Below are 23,061 nucleotides of genomic sequence, written 5' to 3' on the forward strand. Positions count from 1 at the left end.
CCTGCGACTTGAGATTCTTGTTTTCGTTCGCTTTCACGTTTTGTAGACTGTGCATCGAAGTTTGTACCTTGGCCCTAGAGTTTAGAGGTTTCAATTTCAAAACTGTACCCTAAAATTCAAAATCGATTTCCGATCATTTTGAAATCGGAGCCAAAATCAGTTTGGTTTTTCTATTTTTCTACTTTTTTCTGGTTCTGAAATGACACATTTTTGAATAAACTAATAGTATATTATATGTGAAATACGAGGATCTAAAGCCGAAGGAATGGTGTCACAATAATCACATTCCCTTTTTTAACACATAGACGTCATATAAATGTTATGTCAATAACTCAATTTACCATACAAAATATAATTCTTTGCCACACACTAGGTGTGGTATACCAAATGAGGAGATAAGAGAGAAACAATTGAAGAAAGAAAATAGAGAGTAGTAGGAGTGCGGCACTATTCGGACGAAGAAAGAGAAAGTGTGGTAGAAACCGTATGAAGAGGACGGTGTTTTGGGTGATGATGTGGCGGAACTGCGGTTGAAACCGCACCCACTCCCTGTGGTCTAATGAAGCACATTATGAATGAGGTTTGCATAAGATTTGTGTTTGGTTTGGAGAAGATTTGTGTTTGGTTTAGAGCATTTAATATCCTTGGTAAAATTCAGGAAGAGAAAGAGTATACTTCATTAAGCTCGCATTTGAAAATATTGACATCTTTTGGTTACCCAAGGATATCCAAACTTTAGAGAGTTTATTCTTTTATTGAAGACTTTTATTTTCCATCTGTTAATATTTTATATAATAACTAGTCGTTTCCCCACATAAAACGGCGGCGATGAATTGTTTGCAAACGGTAATTAAGTTATTTCCATGAATAGTTTCCTTATGATTATTAAATGAAACCATGAAATTCATTTGGTATTAACCAAATTACAAAATATCGATAATTCTTTAGTCCTTACCATTCTCAAACGCTAGTAAATCTATTTATGTGCTACTATTAAGGTATGACGTATTGTCCAATACATAGAGCACTTAGAGTTGCAATGGAGCACCATAAATCAATATGAAGCACTTGGAGTTCAAAGAGCAAGTGACAAAGGAAGCGGATCGTTTGAGAATGAAATGGATAATTAGATAAAGGAACAGATCAAGTGACAAATGAGCAGATCTTCTAAAAGGGGAATGTAACACCCAAGATGGAAATGGAGCATCTTGTGATATTTCATTATGAAGGTGCACCACATTTGTTCCTTTGTTGAGCCATGATATCCTTTGATGAGCCACTCATGGAAGATGCTTACGGAAGATGCTCATGTGAATATGCTCATTGGAGATGTTTGTGCGACGTTGTTTGATAGGATATAGCTTGGACGCTTATATCATTTCCAAACATACTGGACCAACATGTTGGAAAGTTGTTCGAAGTTACCTCTCCCGATTGACTAAGTTGTTTGTCTGCATACTGAGCTGGCATGACAACTTGAAAATAAGAGAAACAACAACGAGAAGGTACAATATGACATCGACACAGTAGCAACAGTACCTCAAAACTATGAAAATACAGCCTGTACGAAAAACAAGTGTTACATTAGATAAAAATTTAAAGGTATTCGTACTTATAGATGCATAAACATACAAAACTATATATTAGTAATACAATATTTTTTTATAACAATTTAGTTAAATAATATAAAACTATCGATTAAATTGTATCTTGATTTCGACGAAATTCTCCATGCTTCCTTAATATGTGAACTAATCATCATTTAGAGGATATTACAAGGCACTTAAAACTACTAATGATCATATCTATTCAAAATCAAAATTAATTGCTAAGACGGTTAATTAACAATGTAACAAATTTTAATAATTAATTAATAAAAAATAGTTTTGGATGGCAAGCCTAATTTATAACTAAATTGTTAGACCAAGACCATAATCCTAACCTTGTATTATCTTATTCATTTAATATGATTATCCTTGTATTATCTTATTCATTTAATATGATGTAGAGGCATACCTTATAAGGTCTATAAAGTCTCTTACTTCCATGTGAGACAATGTTTCTTTGCCTAAAATAAAGTTTGAACATTATCAAAATAGAACCAAACAAATTAAACAAATCAAAACATTTTTTTTATAAATTAGACTATACTTCATCAAATATCTACTACTATTTGTAAGATTATCATATTTTGAATGAGCTAACACAAAAAGATAACGATTTTTATATGGTGATCTTGATGTAAGTCCTTTCTTAGAGAACATGATACTTCTTCCGACTTCACTTGATCTAATTCATGTATTGAATGAGAATCTTGATGCAAGCCCTTTCCCACATAATATGTTACATCTTATAACTCCACTTGATGTAATTCATGTATTGAAATAACATGATTTCGAATCGACAGGTACACAAAGTTATTTGAGGCAAACATTTTGATCTCTTTATGTTAACTCGCACTTTACGTTTAATTGGCACTTCTTGTATACTCAACTTATTTTCCTTATACATAGGGATGGACATTTGGAACGGAATCGGAACCGATCTGGCCGGGACCGGGACAATATTTTTGTGGATTTTTGGAACCGGAAGCCGGTAAAAAAAATCGGAAGTGTATGTTGTTATTTCTTGAGGACCGGTCAACATTGAAGACACGTTAAGAACCGATATAACTGACAATCTGGTTTAGTTCTTAAATTCGGCCGACTTCGGTTCCCGGTTTGGGTCCGGTTCGGATCGGTTCCAGCTGGGTCGGTTCCTTTGTTCATCCCTACTCATAAGGTTAACCAAGATACTAATACAAAAAAACACACATGAAAATCCACATTTCATGTTTTTGGACTATTAAGTGGTGAAATAATAAAAAAAACAAAATCTACACTCTATGAACAATAACACTTATATTTACATGACTATTTTCAAATGTTACACGAGACATGTCTTATCATTTTTTTACTAGACTGGAATTTACGATTTTCACTCTATTAGGGCATCCACAATGCATTAAACTCTATAGAGTTTAATGGATTACCACATCATCTTTTTACAATCCATACAACTTTATCATTTTTTTTTCCTATAATGCATTGAGTTTCATCTATTGAATGACACATACACTTGTCATCCCATTTAACTCTCCCATTGAACTAATCATTATGGATGCCCTTAATACAAATTTTATTCACATCCGATACATGGCATTTATGTCTTATTTTGTTCTATTGTACATATAATATTATGGAATTATTAATAGACCATTTCATAAGTTAATATTTAATTTGAATCAAAATGTGTAGTTTGTTTGTTGTTCCATATTTTAAACATAGACATGCCCGCATGGGATCAACCGGACTAGGGTACAAAATACGCGACACATGCTCCATGGACCCACCCATCGGTTTAAACGGCCGAAACTTAGGCCCTCGGTTCTAAATGACTTTCGGCACAACCTTCAATGCATGATGTACAACTAAACTTTACTCAATTAACAACAAAATCACTCATCACAGCTCATACTTCTCTCTGTCTGTCTCTCTCTCTCAACATCGTGTGGAAACGTTCATTATCATCTGAAGATTCATCTCAGGAGCTTTGTATCAGATCTGTGATGTATTTGACCTGCATTGCTCTGATCTGATCCGTTCAAACACAAGTCTGTAAGTTCAAATTTTGAATTGGTGATTTTGGTTCAATCTGCTTGAGGAGATTCGAGTCCTACTGCTTCATGGTTCTAACATTGTTCGGATCTGACTTGAGGAAGCTTGGTGTTTTGTGATTTAACCAAGATTTGAATCGAGAAATTTGGGATGTGTTTTTGCCATTTTGGCGTTTGCTGATGTTTGTGATATATTAGAGAAAGGAGGTAGAGGTACATAGTACACACACTCGCTTGATTTTGACGGAGTTTCTGAGATAAGTATGGCGTCTTCGATTTCGGCCATAAGCGAGGAGCTTGGCGAGATTGACGGACAGATAGCTGATATTTTTCGAGCACTTTCGTAAGCATTTACTTATTCCTAATTTAAATTTTGTCAAAATAGTTATACCGAAAGAAATTGGATAACTTTTATGTAGGCGTAATTAGATTGAATGCGCAAATTTGTAGAATCTATAGCTTAGGGTTTAGAGGGTTGGGCAAATCGGGAGAATCCAGCTGTTTATTTGATGTATAAACTGTAATACTGTATCTTAGCTTGCAAAAAACTTGATTGCTATTTAGGTTGATCTGTTATGCGAACTTTGATTTTAATTTTCTTCCGTAGTCCGAATTGACCAATATTTTAATTGTTATTTACTTTGGATAGTTATGTTAGCAAATCAAATTGAGTTACTTTTGCTGTTACATGATCCGATTTTCCCTTAAGGGTTGTTATGGGATTGTCTCCTTTTCTTCGTTCTTAGGAAATGGACAGTTACCTTTCTATATGGTAGTTATTAGTTATAGCTGTATATATTAGTATTATAGTTAATAGACTATTGGTTTTTCTATTTTAGGTATCCTAAACTACCATCCCTACCCTTGATTGTAACCTCCTTCTTGCCTTGATCGATTTTCAATAATACCAGTTGTCTGCCTTGTGGTTTTTTCCTTCACGGGTTGCCACCAATCGTTTGTGTTTATGTAAGATCTGTCAAGCATTGACTTTTTTGTTTTTCAAAATGTGTACATGGCATATAGATATCATAAAATCAAGCTTTAAGTAATGTTCAAATTGACAAAGTAGAATATATGTTGATCAGAATACAATGTGAAAATTTTCCTTTTTCCTTTTTTCAACTGTAATCCTAAAGATTTGTGATGGGAATGTTGTGATTCAGAAATGGATTTCAAAAGTTTGAGAAGATCAAAGACTCAAGTAGGCAAAGTAGGCAGTTGGAAGAGCTCACTGGAAAGATGCGTGAGTGTAAAAGGTAACTTTTTTATGCTATTTTAACAGATTATAATCCTTGATAAGTAAGTTAAGTTAAGTTAATCATCTCATATACTACAAAATATTTGAATTAACAGGCTTATTAAAGAGTTTGATAGAGAAGTCAAAGATTTAGAACACACAGTTGGCCCTGATACCAGCAAGATTCTGAATGAGAAAAAGCAATCCATGGTCAAAGAGTTGAATTCCTATGTTGCACTCAAAAAACAGTAACCCCTAATTTCTTCACCATTTTTGTTTTAATTTATGTTTATTCAATCATATAGTATAAATAATCATAACTTTACTTTTCAAATCTAGATATGCAAGCAACATTGAAAACAAACGAGTTGATCTTTTTGGGGGGCCCGCTGAAGGATTTGAGGAGGATAATAATGGCTTGCTAGCCTCATGTAAGATTAAAATTTGTTGATTTTAATCCTGTTTTTTTTTTTTTTTTTTTTTTTTTTTTTTTAAATCATATTAATTACAACATTGTCATTTATGATACATTCCAGCTATGACAAATCAGCAACTCATGGACAATGGTCATCACATGATGGATGAAACTGACCAAGCTATTGAACGTTCAAAGAAGGTTATTTATTTATTATCTTTTAAAATTAATCATATACAAAAAACTAGCAATGTTATATTATTCTAATTTTGAATTTATTTATAGGTTGTCCATGAAACTGTAAATGTTGGAACCGAGACTGCAGCAGCACTTAAAGCACAGGTATATTATTATAGTTATATTATATTATATATATTATGTTATAAAATTAAAACCTGTTCAATATTCTTTTTGTGTAATAATTAATTTTTTCAGACAGAACAAATGAGTAGAATTGTGAATGAACTTGACTCGATCCATTTTTCAATCAAGAAGGCTTCTCAATTAGTGAAGGAAATTGGTAGGCAGGTAAGGTTAATCTCTAAACTTTTCACAACCCGTTTTCCTATTTTACCCTTTTTGTGTTTTTCTTCTTGTTTCTCATTTATTGAATTCTGGAATATTAATTAAATAGGTTGCAACTGATCGATGCATTATGGCTTTACTCTTCCTTATTGTGGTTGGTGTCATAGCTATCATTATTGTGAAGGTACATAACAATATATAACATACCTACTTTATATTTTAAGTCATTTCTTTTTATATATTTACTTTAACAAAATTAATTATTTATGTAAATCTTGATGTTATGATTTTGACAAAAAAAAAAAAAAATTCAGATTGTGGATCCAAACAATAAAGACATTCGGGATATTCCAGGATTAGCCCCACCTGCTCCTAGTCGAAAGCTTCTATGGATCCCTGATTAAGGGCATGAGTGTGATAAAATTAAAAGTTTGAATGGGCTTTTTGGTAAATTTCTTTCTAAATTACAAGAAACAGCAGGTGGTGATCTGACTACGTATGAGTATGACCTAGGATGAAGGGGTATTTGTGTTTGTTTTGTGTTGGCAGATTTTTGTTTGAGAAAAAGTTATCGGGTTTTGGATGGAGGGAGACTGTATACAAAGATTCACATTTTGCTTTTTCTTATTGAGTTATTATTATACAAAGACTTTCTTTTTTGAACACGATGTACTTTCTTTTTTGGTTTATTGAATGAATGTGTATTATATGAAATTTATGCATTTAATAATGTACTCTTTTCACTGCCCAGCTGTGGATGTTAATATCTGTTGAGATTTTTATTAGATGGCAGTGTCTTTGTAACAAACGATTCTCCTTAAATTACACATTTTTATATTGCGAGATGATGAATGTTAAAAATATGGGAGGTTTTGAAACTATTGAAAGACATCAGGACAACTACACCGAATCGGTTATGGGTAAAATTTAATTAGCTATGTTTGAAAATGACAAAAAAGAAAGAAAGGGTATGGATCGAACCATAGTTGTCAAACTTGTACAAGTAATAAGTTGACTCATATGAGTAGGTCATTTTATTCCCCAAAAAGAGGTGTTTCGGTGTATGACTCATATGAGTAGTCATTTTATTCCCCAATGGGTAAGCAGATTATTTAGCGGTTAATCATGATTTTTTTTTTCTAGAGTATTGGTCTAAGAACTATTGAGAACATAGGGGCCAAGACCACGCATGCAAGAGTGGATTAGAGCTGCTAATAGACTGGAAAAAAAAAACAAAAGTGAAGAGCTTCCGATCTTCAAATTTGAACCTAGACTTATCAATGAGACGAGTTTGGAGCGAATCACTTTTAATCCAAACCCCATTTAACAAATTTTGAAAACATGATTTGTCTTGCTACGACAAACCTGTGGGTTTAGAATAATCGAATTCATAATCGTATCCACCAAATCAACGAATACCCGATCCAATAACCCAATCTTCTTACAATATTAAAATTACGAAATTTTGGTATGTATCACGTAGTAATATTTCTCAAAAAAGATAAATGTCAATTATAACAAGAGTTAGATCTATTGTTTGAATGCATAACTTTGTGAACCAATCATTTTCAAAGAAATTAGTTGAATTTTAGGCAACTTAATCAAATAAATTATTATAATTAAATCATTGAATATGATAATCAACAGTTGTGCATTGTGTGCGTTGCAGACAATATAATACAAGTTTCGTATTAAGGAGAAATAGGAAAAAATTATTCAAATCATCCATAAATTGTAAAATAAGTGCGTCAAAACATATATATATATATATATATATATATATATATATATATATATATATATATATATATATATATATATATATATATATATATATATATATATATATATATATGGGGCCCAAGGCTATATATATATATATATATATATATATATATATATATATATATATATATATATATATATATACACACACACACTAGCCGTATATCCAGGATCGGTCCAAACATATATGGGGCCTAAGGCAAAAAGAAAAAAATGGCCCTCAAAGACAAATATTATAAAGATTAAAAAAAATATATCATTTACTCTTCAATATAGACGTGTTCAATTAACACTAACAAGCAAACTAAGTTGTTTATCTTTGGAACTAATTTGAGTTTCAACCAACTTTTGGCCTTAAAAATCAGTTAGATAATAATTTTTTTTTTTATATATAAACTACATAGCCCATAAATTTTGGCCCCTGGAGTCGTGGGTCCTGGACGGTCGCTCAGATTGCCCACCGTTTGGACCAGCCCTGCGTATATTCGCGTTAAGCGACATATGTGAATAATTTCTGCAAAGGATATTATTTATTTTTTTTTCCCGAAAATGAGAGTAAAATGCGGTGGTGAGGGTTAGAGTTTACTCAAAAGTTGTATACTTTGGAGATAAAACATCTTAAGTTATATGAGTAATGGTTCCATTATTTTAATTATTTAAATTGGCACCAAAAGGCCACTGGCCTAACGGTATGGAGTGACCATCTCATATAAAAGATCTGGGGTTCAAGTCTCGGTGAAGACATAGATAGTTATTTAGGAGTAGATTAGTTAGTGTGCCGTTTCAAAAAAAAAAAAAGATTTAAATTGGTCGTTTTGCAACCAAGACAACAATTTCTAGATGTATGGAAACATTGTTTTTTCGTTACATTGCTTCCTTTCAACGAATAATTTCCTTTATATATATATATATATATATATATATATATATATATATATATATATATATATATATATATATATATATATATATATGTTGATATTTACGTTTTTAGTCATATTTTAGGCATTAAACGAACTAACAAATAACATAAAAATCCATCAACTTATATTTTGATACTATTTAATATAGTCAATATCTTATAAACTTTACTTTTACTTTTATAATATCTAATATATATTATAAGTTTTTGTATAACATTAATATAATCTACTTTTCTTATGTCCGATAATATCTTCTATAATAAATGAAAGTTATTTTTGTCACTTGTCACACTCTCATTCATTTTGCCACATGTCATTTTGTGGTTATTTTGAATTAATTTTTATTCCATATGTAATTTTGTGGTTTTCCTATTTTATTAAATTCCATATGATATTTAAATTTAATAATAAATGTATATCAATTTCATTAATGGACTTTCCTTATAATTTCAAAATTTTAAAATAAAATCTCATTAATTTGCTTGGATTATTTTATCTAAATTTCATAGGTTTCCTTTCAAACCTTGCAATATTGACTTCTAGAATTCTTCCTCTAAGTTTGATTCCTTGTAGGGTCTTCTCCAACTCTTGTTCGTCTCCATTCTTCTTGAATCTTACGAATGCAATTTTTTTTATTGACATCTCTTTTTGTCGCCATGTATATGTCAACCACCTCTCCATGTTTAGCAAAGATATTCATTAGGTTTTCCTTCCTTGCTGTCTTTGGAAGGTTAGTCACAAACATCAACGTAAACCTAGCATGATTCCATCGTGGTCGATCTCTGATCCGCAATAGCTGTTTCCATCTTCTCATTCTCACGTCCGTCCATTCTGTTAGAAAATAGGGGATGAATAGATTGTTTGGATTCTCTGAAAGTTGTGATTCACTATCAAATTGAAGTATTTCGATGGTACAGATCGAACACTCAATTGGATGAAATTCAGATAATGAAATCTGAGAATGTATGTGAAAATGTTCTTCAAGATGTACGAGAAAAATGACCAAAAAACGGATATATCATTGCTGTCTGAAAATTGTCAATAGACAGTTACAAACTATCATAAAACTACCAAACCTGTCATTAAACGGATCTCAGGGAAAAAAGGGTCAACTTTCTAAAATTGGATTTCGATCCTAGCCAGGGGCTCTGCCCCTTAGACCTCGCCAAGGGTGCTGCCCCCGGACCCCCGTTCGTTTAGTGGCTTCGCCCCTAAAGAACAATGTATTTTGAATCTTGAAAAACTTGAACAAGTGTGCACTCATACACAATCATAACTTGTTCAATATTCAACAATATCACTTTTGGTTAACAAATTTAATCATATTACACTTAAATAATATTGATGATATATAAAATCACCAACACATTCCCCTTCCATCGATCTCCCTTGTGATGTTATTTTATACTATCTAACTTGATATAACACGTCAAAGGTCCACATCAACATTCATCACCACGTCTATGTAAGCAAAGTTTCAATCAACGAATCGTAAATGATTATTCTTGGTTGTTCAGAATAATTTCAATCAACAAATCGTAAATTATTATTCTTGGTTGTTCACTTTATTTTATTTTTTCATAATACATTAATTTCTACAAAAATTAATAAAATATTTATTTAAACTTAAACATTCCATTCAACTTTTCTATTAAGCTAATACCATTCAGAATATAGTGATTTCTATAAATTTAATAAATTAGAAAATAATTTTAATTTTTATATAACTTTATTATTGAGCTACTACAACTTCAAATCCATTAAATATCAACTAAATATTTAACCATTTTAAATAAACTAGTTATTACAAAGAAAAAATGACTCAAGAGGATGGTTTATCTTATTCATATTTGATCATCTTTTTTATATATCATATACCATCTAACTTATTATTTGTGTTCATAATATACCATTACGACCGGTTGTTGTAAGTTATTGCTTATTTGGCTCTTACATAGCAATATGTGTGATCTATGTGACATATTAAAGTCAAGCGGTATTGTTATTAGGGTTGTTATACTTCATTCTCCTTAATTTTTTCATAAATCGACGACAATGGTTTCTTCTTCTTCTTCTTCTTCTTCTTCTTCTTCTTCTTCTTCTTCCAAACGATGTGTAAAATTTCAACCTAAACATCCTTGTGATTATGGGTTACCATCTTGAGTGGGGACTTTACGGACTAAGATAACCCTAGAAGAAAGTTCAGGTTATACCCTAACTCCACGGTAAATCAAATGTTTTGATTTTTTGGTTTAATCTTCTTCTTTTAATTTCATTTTTCAAAAATGAAGGTAAAAAATATAAGTTTTGGCAATGGGTGATTCTTGACAATCCTAAAATAGGTGAAATGGAGTCTGCAACCTTACTTACCTTGATAGTTTCTACATTAAAAAACAAGATTAGAATACTTAAGATGAAGATGAAACAAGAAAATTTAGTTGTTAGATAAACTTAAATGGAAGTTGTTTACTCACAAAGTTGTGTTGTTTGTATGGTATTTTGTAGTTTGATGTATTACAAAAGCTGTATTTTGACTAAATGTTGTATTTTTTTTTTTTATGTATTATGACTAAACCGTGTACTCTCAATGAAAGTTTAATGTTTTCATTGTTTTCAAACAATTACTAATGTATCAACAAGAGGTAAAATCGTCAAACTAAGGATGACTTGGACCAGATTGACCAAGCTAACTAGAAGTGTATAACCAATTTTAATAAACTAATAGCAGTCAACATCATTACCAATTCTCCTAATACCTTTCGCCAATCTTTTACACAGTATCACAACTCCTGTTACTCAACTTTTGAAGGAACAAAACAAATCTTTAAGATTCATTCCACCAAAATCGACATCACGGATTGAAACTATAACAGGGTTCAAGTACACTAATGGTTTTGGTGCGAAAAAACCTTGATAACGATCATCTACTGTTAAGTACTTGTAGATGAATCGGAGGCCATCTTCTTGTTTACATATTACAGTCGACTTCAATTAGTGTCTTCAGTTTCAGAACCCTAATCTTCAATTGGCATTACGGGGCGTAGAAAGGGGGTTGAGTTGTTTGTAATCTTACATCATGAACCCTAAATTAAAGAGAAAGGGGTGAAGTTTTTTTAAGGTCAGATGATAAGACATGTCAACATAACTAATCGATGTCATTGAAAAAAACCAACAAAACAGGTTATAATTGATTAAAATGTATATTACGAAAATAAACATAAATGTATATGATATATGATGTACAAAAAGAAATAGAACTAGTGTAAACGAAATTAATAGAAAAATGTTCAAGAATGAAATTAGAACTTTCGAGTTTGTTTTGTACTTATTAGTAAATATATTTTTTATTTCTACATATCACATTATTATTTTTAGACCATAACAAATGTAATAAAAAATTATTAATTTTATTAATTACCACACAGTACTAAATGGTAAATGCGTAGAAAAATAATAATAAAAAAAAATTTTCTAATAAAAATAACTTTTTTTTTTCTATGTGAACCGAAAAAAATGTACAAACAAAAAGACGTAAAAAGTAAGAAAACATGACCAATTGAATGAAGCGTGTCCCGCCGTTGACCACATTATACGTTCGTCAAAGTCAACATTACGTTTTCCCTCCCTTTTATAGGGATTTTCTTGTCCCATCGTCATCACCATTCACCACCTTCATTTCTCCTCCCAACGCTTACCCACACATCCACTGTAATCCCCTTAAATATCTTCAAGATTCATCTTCTTCGATTCCTGGGTTTCTTTACACTTTTTGTTTCAAGGTTTAATTTCCCCTAAATTTCAAACCTTGTCACCAATTTTCACAATCAATGATGAAATGTTTGAGCATATTTCATTCAAAATCTTCACCGGAGCCAAAAGAAGAAAATCCTCCAAGTAAGCCAAAATCAGAAAAAAGATTAGTCAAGTCAACAGGCTCAATCTCTTCCCCAAGGAACATACCAGAAATCTACAAAGAAAAAGAGCACACCTTGACGAAATTTTCATTTTCAGATCTTAGGAATGCTACCAGTAATTTCAACAAGCTTTTAAAGATCGGAGAAGGTGGGTTTGGGTGTGTTTACAAAGCAAGAATCCGACTTTCTGAAACTCAAAAGGATCCTCTTGTGGTTGCGATTAAACGGCTTAACAAACAGGGCATGCAGGTAATTCTTAGAAAATTTTCGAACTGGGTTTTGTATTTTTCGATTACGTTTCCGAAAAGTTTAATTCTTTAAGAGATCTGTGGCGTATTTTGTGATAGGGTCATAAAGAATGGCAAACAGAAGTTCAGTTTCTTGGCGTGGTCGATCACCCCAACCTTGTAAAACTTCTGGGATATTGCTCCGTTGATGGTGATCGGATGCAAAGATTACTGGTTTACGAATACATGCCAAACAAGAGCTTAGCAGTTCATCTTTTTAGCCAAACTCTGCCACCACTTCCATGGAAAACGAGGCTTCAAATCTGCCTTGGCGCAGCCGAGGGTTTGGCTTATTTGCACGAAGGGCTGGAAATTCAGGTATCATTCACTAGTCAGCCACATACTACTGCCTCATCAGTCTCATTTTCAAAGGTTTTTGATCGCTATTTGTTGACATATTGTTTCTAATTATCGATTTCGGAAGGTGATATTTCGTGATTTCAAGACTTCGAACGTGTTATTGGATGAGAAATTCAACCCGAAGCTTTCTGATTTCGGTCTTGCTAGAGAAGGTCCTCAAGGAGACCGAAGTCATGTATCTACAATGGTAAGTCTTTTATATGTGTTACAACTTACTACAATAAATAAAACGGATTATATTTAACAACTGGTAGTGTTACTATTGATGTCAGCCTGTTGGGACTTATGGATACGCTGCCCCAGAATACGTTGAAACGGGACATCTGAAATCGAAAAGTGATGTATGGAGTTTTGGAGTTGTACTGTTTGAGATCCTATCGGGCAGGCAGGCAGTGGATAGAAACCGACCCAAAGGCGAACAAAAGCTTATCGAATGGGTCAAACTATTCCCTGCTGATAGCAAAAGCTTTCGGATGATTATGGACAAAAGATTAAACAATAAATATTGTGTGGATGATGCTAGAAGCATTGCGAAATTAGCTGTTAGGTGCTTGTATAAGAACCCTGATGACCGACCTACAATGAGACAAGTGGTCAAGGGGTTGAGAGACGTGATCAGTGACTCCCAAATTGGACTTGTATATGACAAATAGAGTCATGTTTTTGAGTCATTTGTAAAGGGTCATGTATCTATGAGTATATTGTTTTTCTAATAAAAAGTTTCTATGGTACGATACCACTTGGAGCATATGCATTAAAGCTTGTACCACGTGCATTTATGGTTGTACAATGTAAATCAACACTTCATCTTTTTGGTCAAAAGTGGCATCCTAGTCCAGCCAGCCTGATTGATCTCATTTCTTGAAAGTTTCTAATTTGATTTATTGATTGGATAATTGCAACCTTGAAAATATGTATTGCTAACAAGTGGGACGGATAAATTGAAAATAATTTAATAATTACATATTTTAGAAATTATAAAAGGACATCAAAACGTGTGGAAGAGGGATGCAATTCATTTTTATCCACGTATCCAATGTAGTCAGTTTTGTTGACTATACCCGCCCATTGATATTTTTAAAAAATGTATTGATTTTACTTTATTTTTATAGCATTCTACTTTTATTTGCAATAGGATAATGTGTTTATCAGGTTTCTACCAATGAAGCATTGTTACATGTGTTGTTTCCATGTATCTTTCATCAAAATTACATGTATTAGATAATGAAAATGAAAAAAAAATGTAAAAGCTAACCCAAAATAATACAAATACGAAAATAGTTCATAAATACATTATAATTTATATATGCATTGTACTCATTATTACACATAGTATATCCAACATATTAGATTAATGAATAGTCCTTGCATTGTCAGTTGTAACACCATTAGTAACTATTGCCATTTATCATTTTTTTGTAGACTTGTTAATGGTTAGTTATGCACCGAACTTTTAGTTAGTTTAATTATTGTGTATTCTTTATTAGGAAAATGGCACAAAAAAATATTTTTTTACACAGAAATTGGATTTTGACACCGTGTTTTTTTTTTATCAATTTTGATACTGTGTTTACCAATTTGTTACAATTTTGACCACTTGATCGGTTAACCAGGTTACATGCTGATGTGCCATGATGACATGTCAGTTTTCATGACGTGACATGCTTACATGTTATACTGACATGTCGAAATTGATTTTTTTCAACAAAAAACATTATGTTTTCAATTTTTTTCGATTTGACACTAAATTTAATTTTTTATTTTAATTTTGACATTATGTTTTTTTTGTTCCAATCGAACATCATTTATTAGATTTTGTTCAATTTTGTCTATTTTCCATTTGAAACCATATAAATATATTATTTTTATTACATTTTAAACCGTATAAACATATTTTTTTCGTTTAAAAACCACATTTTTATTTAAATACAAGGTTTTTTTTTTTTTTTATTATTTTTTTTTTAATTTTTTTTACATTCAAAGCATTAGTTATATCATGAGAATCAAAGTAACCATAAGCTTCTAATAAGATGTAAAAATTTGATGGGTTGCAAACTTGATATCCGAGTTTTGATCAACCACACGTCACCAAACCTTCAAACACATTTTAAAGTTGCATATTTACTATAAAATACAATTTTTATATAACAAATATATTTATACAGAAAAGTATGGTTTGAGTGTAAACAAAAAAAATATGTATTTATACAAAACAAAGAAAAATATGTATTAAAAAATATTTATATGGTTTTAAATAGAAAATTGTCAACATTGAACAAAATTGGAAAAAATGATGTTCGATTTGGAACAAAAAAACATAATGTAAAAGTTAAAAAGAAAAATTAAAATTAGTGTCAAAATCGAAAAAAAAAATGAAAACTTAGTAGTTTTTGTAAGAAAAAAAATTCAATTTTGACACGTCAGCATATCATGTCAGCATGCCACTTCAGTATATAACCTAGTTAACCAATCAAATGATCAGAATTTTAACAAATTAGAAAACACGGCATCAAAATTGACATAAAAAAACACGGTGTCAAAATCAAATTTCTATGTACAAAGAGTGTTTTTTGTACCATTTACCCTTTTTTATTCTATAAAATGCAACATAAAATATTTTTTACCTTAATTTGAAATTACAGAATCATCCATTAAATATGTTTTGGAGTCGGAGTATATACAACTTCCTGACTTGGTTTGTGTACAAATAAGAAGGAAGTTCTGAGTGTAAGTACTAAGTCCACTCCTTTAAAAGAGTAATTTTCCCTTGTGCTATTCTATTATAACATAATTTTGTAGAAACTTAGTCCTTATAGGGCATTGTACTTGTAAAAAAACAACTTGATTATAGAAGTGAAACTTGACAATAACAATTAAACATGGATCAACTATCTTTAAATAAATCTATTTACGTGATAATTCTTCAATAGTGTATCATGGTGATATCAAAAATTTCATCAATTTCGGTTTTATTAGATGATTTTCAATATGGGAAATATTCATGGCTTTAACATGTAAAAAGAAACCATTAATCACTCAAGAACAATATGTAATATTTCTCCTAATGTTAATTCAAATTGTAAAATTGGTTGTTAGTAATTCGTATGATATAACTGCATGTTCATGTAAAATATTAGGTACTTGATTCTTAAATACAACTCGCAAGTGCAAACACTTTTCCAAACATTCTCAAGAAAAATCTGTTAAAAAAACATCAATGCTCTGTTTAGGGCCACATTAAAGGAGACCTTGGCTGTTGTTTAAACAATAAGGTCATCCATAATGAATCTTGATCATGGCCACTTTCATAAGCTATATTTGTCATGTGAAACCCACATTGGCATTTCATTAAAAAGTGAACAACGTCTATTTAAAGAAAGCACCTGAAAAAAGAAGTTGACAGGAAAATATTTTCTTGGTTTCTGAACAAATGGCATTCTTAATTACTCCAAGTGTGTCAAAATAATCTTCTGAAGCTATAAATGCTGGTAAAAATAAGCAAAAGCCTTAACACTATATATACAAGTTTAGTTTCTAGAACTTTAAAAAATTATGTAAAATGTAGAAACAAAACCTGTAATCTTTTAATCGGATACTCCCTCGCTACCAATATTAGTCTTAACATTGCCTCTATGGAACTCAAATCATAGGAAAATAACTGTTAGGAGCTTTAAATTTCAAACTCGTAGTGAAATAGTATCGTAACAGAGCACAAATTTTGGTACGATTGAAACTTAAATAGAAGGAATTACACATTACCTGTGCAATGAATGAATATTTTGGATCTCCAGTTGACCTTAATTATTCTAATAATCAACAGTAACTTGGTATCAGTTTTGCTTTGATCGTTTACATGTCAAGTAGTAATGAAGATGATGATAATAAAAGAATAAGAAATTATTTTTCTTTTTAGAGGAATGTATCAGACCTGTTGGAGTAGAAGGGATGAAGGTGAAAACCTTGATCAACGCCCACGAAGCGCCATGGGGCCATCATTGGCAGACAAAGGGATTTGGGGTCGATGCAGCGATGAAGAGGAGGCACGGAGGAGTTGGCGGGTCGTTGGACGAGAAGGGAGTAGCCACGAGGACCGGTCTATTGATTTTAAATGCCCTGGGCGAGATATTAAATTAATGCCCTTTTATATAAAAAAGTGTATATAGTTAAAGTAAATTAAATTTTATAGCCAAATTAACTCAAGTTTATACAAACAATAACATACATAAATTCATCTAAAATTATGTCTCCATGTATTTTTTGAAACAAAACCATCTCTTAATTATGATAACCAAGAATTTGTAGAAATTGATTTTCGATACTCAAAATTGCTAATTCGTTTAATCTTTCTTGAGTTAGCTATCTGTAACCACAAAATAAACAAAAACAGCGATGAGTATAAGAACCAACATTTCAAATTTCTCATAAACTAAAATAATCTATCAGATTTTAAAAAATTAAAATAACCTATCAGATTTTCAAATACATTTCTAGAAATTAAACTAATAAAATAACACATCAGATTTTCAATAATCAGATTTTCTAAATTTTCCAAAAATCTAATGCATCAGAAAATTCAAAAACTAAAATAAGCTATCAGATTTTTATAAACAGTAGTTTATTCAGAAAACAACATATGAAATATTTTGAAATAAAAAACATACATTTTAATAAATACCATTTAATTGATAAACATTACAAAAAACAAATTAAAAAGAATAAATGCAAAACGATGACACAATTCCATAAGTTGAGGTTAACGAATTTACAGGATGAGGCAATAAGAACAATAAATGACCAAAACTAATCTGCAAGCATAGTAGAAAAGTAAGTTTCATTAGACTCACTATTTATATATGTTTTGAATAAAAATGCAATTCAAAGTTATAGTTTGTAAGTTTGTTCCAGTTTCGACGCATGAGAAAGCATGGCTAAATACTTATAGTCTTTGACTTTTTGATAAACAAAAGCATTCAATTTCATAAACATAAAACAAACCCATAAATACAGATTTTGAATAAATTACTAGAAACTCAAAAATATAATTCAAAAGTGATAACTCAGAATTTACAGGGGAATGTAAGAGAAATCTTGAGCAAACTTTTGAATGTTGTGCACAATTGGCAGTTCTTTAAAACTACAAAGATAAGTAGTCAACTGAAGCAAGAATTGATGAGGAGTTGGGGATTAATGGACTATATGAAAAGGTTATCAGATTTTCATGAGAACAAGAGATTAAGAGGGCATATTAACAATGAAATTATGAGGATTTAAATCTTTATAGGCTGAGAATATGAGAAGAAAGAGAACCGTATGTTTTATCTATTGAGATCAACAGGTATGCCCATATTTATTGGAATCGTCTTCTCCAGAACCCCATTGATAAGAATGCCTTGTCTTCTTCAACTGTAATTATTAGGCGTGCTATATTGCTTAGGATATCGAAGAGTCATGTATTCCAAATTTATTTCAAATTGCGGCCATTGTGTATTAGGTATCCAAAGCTTGTCCTGCTGCCCTCTTTTCATTTAAACCGGACTTCATAGTATTAGTGGATCAATAGTTGTAGTGGCCCAATTACTATACACCCTTAAAAGACCTAAAAAAATTGATGCCCCTTGAAATTTGATCCCCTGGGCCGTGGCCCAGCTCTCCCTGGGCTTGGGCCGGCCCTGGTAGCCGCACTCTGCAATTGATGTCGTTGGTAGGATGTTCTTTGTCGGCATCCAGTTGTTATCGATTTATGGTGCATCGTTGATCACTAAAAAGAATAAAAAGAAGCAAATGAGATGAATTTTTGATTTGGCTATTTCGATGACAACAGCATCTAGGGATTCCAATTTAATGGTGTTGGTAGGACTATGGTGTCGGTAGGATTAGAAGGAGGCAGTTTCGGGAGTTTGATTATGGGATGTGGGAGCGTATTCGCAGGGAAAGGCGGAGGGATAACAATCATGAGGAAGCTTGATCGGTGGGAAAGGAGATGTCTGTTCTATATCACAATAGATCTCCATTTATATGCATTGAGTTCCGAGAGAGTAGGGGGAACATGGCGGTTTCTATTATGTGGTAGACGAAGAAGATGGAGCGTAGGAATGTGGGAGGTGGGAAGTCGTATGCTGAAAACCTTGATTAACCGTAAAATACAGAGTTTATGCGTGAGATCAAAAGTTTAGGAGTTTGAACGACGAGATTTGGACAACGGTTTATATCAAATGCCATCATGTGAAAAAAAAATTAAATTACCTCCTACTTTTATACTTTTATCTATATAATTATTCCTACCAATTAAAATTATAACAAATCAGTATTCAATATAATTTTATTTGATATATTTCTAATATAGTCAGAGTTAGTTAAAAAAATATAAAACGATAACACTTGTCATAATTTTATTGGGTATGAACATATATAAACATAAAAAGTAGGAATCAATTTAATTTCTCATGTGAAAATGTGATGAAAAACATGAACTTCTTTAAATACAAAATATGATTTTATTAATTTTGGACAAATGCAAATCGGGATATTTAATATCCATTTCAGTAATGAGCAGCCGAGTTTAGTTCTCTTTAAATAGAGATTCAAAATTATATATTACACGTCTAAATTGGAGTTACTATGATATCTTTTTTTTGGAAACAACGAAATATTATTAAACCACATCCTAAAAGAATAAGGCAAGGCAGAAAACAAACAAAACAAACACTACATAATGTTAAAGGGAGAGACACACCACTCACCCAAATACCGTTTACAAACCACCCTCTATGATTAATCCAACTAAAGACAAGAGAAATAACATTATCAAACACACATGCCTTAGAGATACACACCTTGCTAAAAAGTCTATCGTTTCGCGCTCTCCAAATACACATGTATCCATAGAAAATGGTTAAAAGAACTTTACATTTCTTCATACAATTCCCACTTGAAAGCAGTGGCGTAGCCACATATACTCCAGGTGGGTCCTAGGACCTACCTAAGTTTTAATATTTTATAAAAATTATATAGAAACTTATACCAGGACCAACCTTCTAGTATTGAAATATATAAATGACCTATCTAATTATGTATGAGGAACCACGTAACTTTTTGTTCTAGATTCGCCACTGCTTGGAAGCAAAAACGATAAACTCCTGGATGGAATCGAAATTTCACTGAGGAATATTGCACCAACCCAAAATCTACTGTAGAACATCTCGAGCCCACGTAACTTTTTGTGGTTTTTGGTAATGTTAAAACAAAAATTTTTGGTTTGTATTTTTGAGATGTTTCATTTTTAGCTAAAATCTTGTACACACAACCAATAAGGCTAATGGGCGATAATCACTAAGGGAAAGCGAATCTTTAACTTTGGGGAGAAGAGTAACGAAGGACGAATTGATACCCCAAGAAATCCTCACACTGTTCTCGAAATGCTTTACAAATCTCATTATATCATCCTGGACCACATGCCAAAAAACTTTAAGGAATTTGAAAGTAAACCCATCGGGTCCTGGTGCCATGTTATTTCCGTATTCCTAAACGATATTTTTGATTTCAGCCAAGCCAAAAGGAGCCTCGAGAAAGCGTTTGTCAATATCAGCCAAGGATGAGAACAAGGGATTGGAAAGCGTCTGAAGTGATGCTCTTCACGGAACTTCTCACTGAAGAAAAAGTGCTCCTCCTTTTTAATAGGTTCAACCCTGATAACCCAATTACCATTGACCATAAATCCTTGAATTTGGCATTTTTCGATTTTTTTATTATTTCAAAGTGTTATGGTAGAAACGAGAGTTTTCGTCACCATCCGTAAGCCATTTAATTTTTTATGTTTGAATGAGATCCAATTTCGCCGTTTTTTCAAAGTCAATGATTTTTTGCTTGCTTTCCTTCAAAATCACCACCTCAGAATCCTCCAACACATTTGATTTGAGGTCACACAAAGTTTTGTTCTCTTTCTCAAATTCAGTTCTGTGCCAATTTTTAATAGCATCCTTAAGGATTTTGAGTTTGTTTGAGAGGTATCGATCAGGGGGACCAGCACCACTGAATTTATTCTCCAAGAATCAATCACAAGGCCTTCAAACCCATCTCTCAGAATCCAAGAATTGAAAAAGCGGAACGGAGGAGGACCGAAATCAAGAAATTGAGTGCTGGGGATAATCGGAGAATGATCCGAGAATTCACGAGGCAAGGCCATAATCGAAGCCGAAAGGAAGTTAGCCAGGAAAAATAGAATACCATCAAGCTCCATTGCACCATGAGACTGTGTCCGCGCACCGCACTACCTTGGGGCTGTCTTATGGCAATGTGAACTGCCTCTTGTGGGGTTGCCTTAACAACTCCAGCTGCCTCGTAATTAGTGCTCAAAATTATGGTTATGATTACACTTTTAAGGCTTGTTAATTCAATGAATTGTTACTTATTTTTCAAATAAATAACAAATACTATAGTTTCAAGTTAAAACCCACAATTAATAGTGATTTTGAAAACCATTGAGTTTGTCTCATTTCAAGATAGACAACTTGAAATACATAACATATCCACGAGCATTGCAGTGCGTGTGAATTGAATTACATCGTTAAAAATTGAAGGTTTTTTTTTTGTTTTTTTTTGCATTACATTATAAATATATACAAAATATAAGTTTTCATTTGTGAGACAAATTTAGGTGCTACTTATTAAAAAAAAAAGCTTTTCAGATCATTTTTTTGCTGTGCGGTGTCAGAATTTTCGCTGTGCGGTGTCAGGACCGTTCCAAACATATTTTGGGTCTAGGACAAAAGAGGAAAAAAAAAGGCCTTAAAAGTTAAAATACACATATTTCATTAACCTTTTTATAATAACTCAATAATTGAAAAGAAAATAATTTATACTAGCTCATAATATATTATTTTCGATTAAAAAACTTCATATATTTAAAAAAAAAAAATTTCTAGATTTTTTAGATGAAAAATTAATAATGATATCTTCAAGATCAATCTTTTCGAACATATCATTAATAAAGTCCATAAAAAATATTGGACCTCTTTAAAAAGTGGGTCATGGACGGTCGCCCCTATCGCTCATCTTCTGGGACGGCCTGTGCGGTGCAGTACATGCGCAACACTTGCCTTCTCGCAATAGTTTGTTTTTTGAAAGACTTTAGACTACAAAATCTCTACACGTGTTCTGCGGATTGCAACACTTGACTTGCCTCTTCAAACTTCTTCATCTTTCATTTTTTCCAAGTGATTATTTTTAGAAAGTTGGTATAACTTATTTTATTTAAAACTTTGATTTACAGATTTGATACAATTTCTTTTTATAGTTTCTACAATTTTTTATAACTTGATTTTTTTTTAAAAAAATATTTTTTTACCGTTTCTGTTAATAATATTTTCAGTGTCAGTTGCATTTTTTGTAACACGTGTAATTATTTTACGAACATTGTAGACATTGTTTGCAATATATATATATATATATATATATATATATATATATATATATATATATATATATATATATATATATATATATATATATATTAAATTTTCATTATTTTTTATGTTTTATAAAATTAGTTTTTTTAGAATAAAACTTATACCTTTTTTACATTTTTTCAAAATTTTTAAAAATTTTAGATTTTTGTTTTTTACATGATATTTTTACTATTCTTTAAATTTTTAAGAAAAGAATTATTAAAATTTCGATGGTAATAACTATTTCCAGTTTATTTAAATTTCAGTTTACTGCAGCAGTCTGCAGATGTTAAAAAAAAACATTTTTTTTTTTTTTTTTTTAATAGGTTGTAGCCGTTTGATCAATCTCTTCTACTACAAAGGGTTATGGAGATGGTTTGTCAATTTTATGAATTTTTTATTCAAAAAAACAAACAACAGAGATGGTCCGTAAATTTTATGAATTTTCGTTTAAAAAAACAAACAACACTTGTAGCTGATAGTGCCATTTACACTGCACATTATACAATAGCTTCTT

General features: G+C 31.5%; 2 protein-coding genes and 1 long non-coding RNA gene across 6 annotated transcripts; 2 read left to right on the plus strand and 1 right to left on the minus strand.

The window, feature by feature from the left end:
• Positions 1-3,454: 3,454 nt before the first annotated feature.
• On the plus strand, positions 3,455-6,546 carry LOC145034540 (putative plant SNARE 11). 2 transcript variants are annotated; one of them, XM_078982979.1, is made up of 9 exons: positions 3,455-3,998; positions 4,819-4,911; positions 5,009-5,140; positions 5,232-5,323; positions 5,429-5,508; positions 5,593-5,649; positions 5,743-5,840; positions 5,942-6,016; positions 6,147-6,546. In XM_078982979.1, the coding sequence occupies exons 1-8, from the start codon at positions 3,919-3,921 to the stop codon at positions 5,997-5,999; spliced, it is 690 nt and encodes a 229-aa protein (XP_078839105.1). In that variant the 5' UTR covers positions 3,455-3,918; the 3' UTR covers positions 6,000-6,016; positions 6,147-6,546. The 2 variants fall into 2 exon arrangements, with proteins under 2 accessions (XP_078839105.1, XP_078839104.1); XM_078982978.1 differs by having other exon boundaries at positions 3,464-3,998; positions 5,743-5,835.
• Positions 6,547-12,177: 5,631 nt separating this feature from the next.
• On the plus strand, positions 12,178-13,837 carry LOC145034541 (putative serine/threonine-protein kinase PBL19). Its single transcript, XM_078982980.1, has 4 exons — positions 12,178-12,703; positions 12,802-13,059; positions 13,166-13,288; positions 13,374-13,837. Exons 1-4 carry the CDS (start codon positions 12,368-12,370, stop codon positions 13,752-13,754), a joined length of 1,098 nt encoding a protein of 365 aa, XP_078839106.1. The 5' UTR covers positions 12,178-12,367; the 3' UTR covers positions 13,755-13,837.
• Positions 13,838-16,206: 2,369 nt separating this feature from the next.
• On the minus strand, positions 16,207-18,797 carry LOC145034542 (uncharacterized). 3 transcript variants are annotated; one of them, XR_013678096.1, is made up of 5 exons: positions 18,409-18,797; positions 17,030-17,214; positions 16,861-16,907; positions 16,676-16,731; positions 16,207-16,484 (listed from the first exon to the last, which is right to left on the minus strand). It is a non-coding gene; the product is annotated as an uncharacterized LOC145034542 (long non-coding RNA). The 3 variants fall into 3 exon arrangements; XR_013678095.1 differs by having other exon boundaries at positions 16,207-16,586; positions 18,409-18,795; XR_013678094.1 differs by having other exon boundaries at positions 16,207-16,731; positions 18,409-18,767.
• Positions 18,798-23,061: the final 4,264 nt, after the last annotated feature.

This window comes from Lactuca saligna, chromosome 3 (assembly GCF_052625555.1).
Source record: "Lactuca saligna cultivar CGN05327 chromosome 3, ASM5262555v1, whole genome shotgun sequence".
Lineage (NCBI taxonomy): Eukaryota > Viridiplantae > Streptophyta > Magnoliopsida > Asterales > Asteraceae > Lactuca > Lactuca saligna.

What these genes read in the sequence shown, in the direction of transcription:
- LOC145034541 (XM_078982980.1), top strand. Translation starts at nt 12,368, where the DNA reads ATGATGAAATGTTTGAGCATATTTCATTCAAAATCTTCACCGGAGCCA. An exon ending in TTAACAAACAGGGCATGCAG is followed by an intron (nt 12,704 to 12,801) that starts GTAATTCTTAGA and finishes ATTTTGTGATAG; the next exon opens with GGTCATAAAGAATGGCAAAC. An exon ending in ACGAAGGGCTGGAAATTCAG is followed by an intron (nt 13,060 to 13,165) that starts GTATCATTCACT and finishes CGATTTCGGAAG; the next exon opens with GTGATATTTCGTGATTTCAA.
- LOC145034540 (XM_078982978.1), top strand. Translation starts at nt 3,919, where the DNA reads ATGGCGTCTTCGATTTCGGCCATAAGCGAGGAGCTTGGCGAGATTGAC. An exon ending in AAGATGCGTGAGTGTAAAAG is followed by an intron (nt 4,912 to 5,008) that starts GTAACTTTTTTA and finishes TTGAATTAACAG; the next exon opens with GCTTATTAAAGAGTTTGATA. An exon ending in TAATGGCTTGCTAGCCTCAT is followed by an intron (nt 5,324 to 5,428) that starts GTAAGATTAAAA and finishes GATACATTCCAG; the next exon opens with CTATGACAAATCAGCAACTC.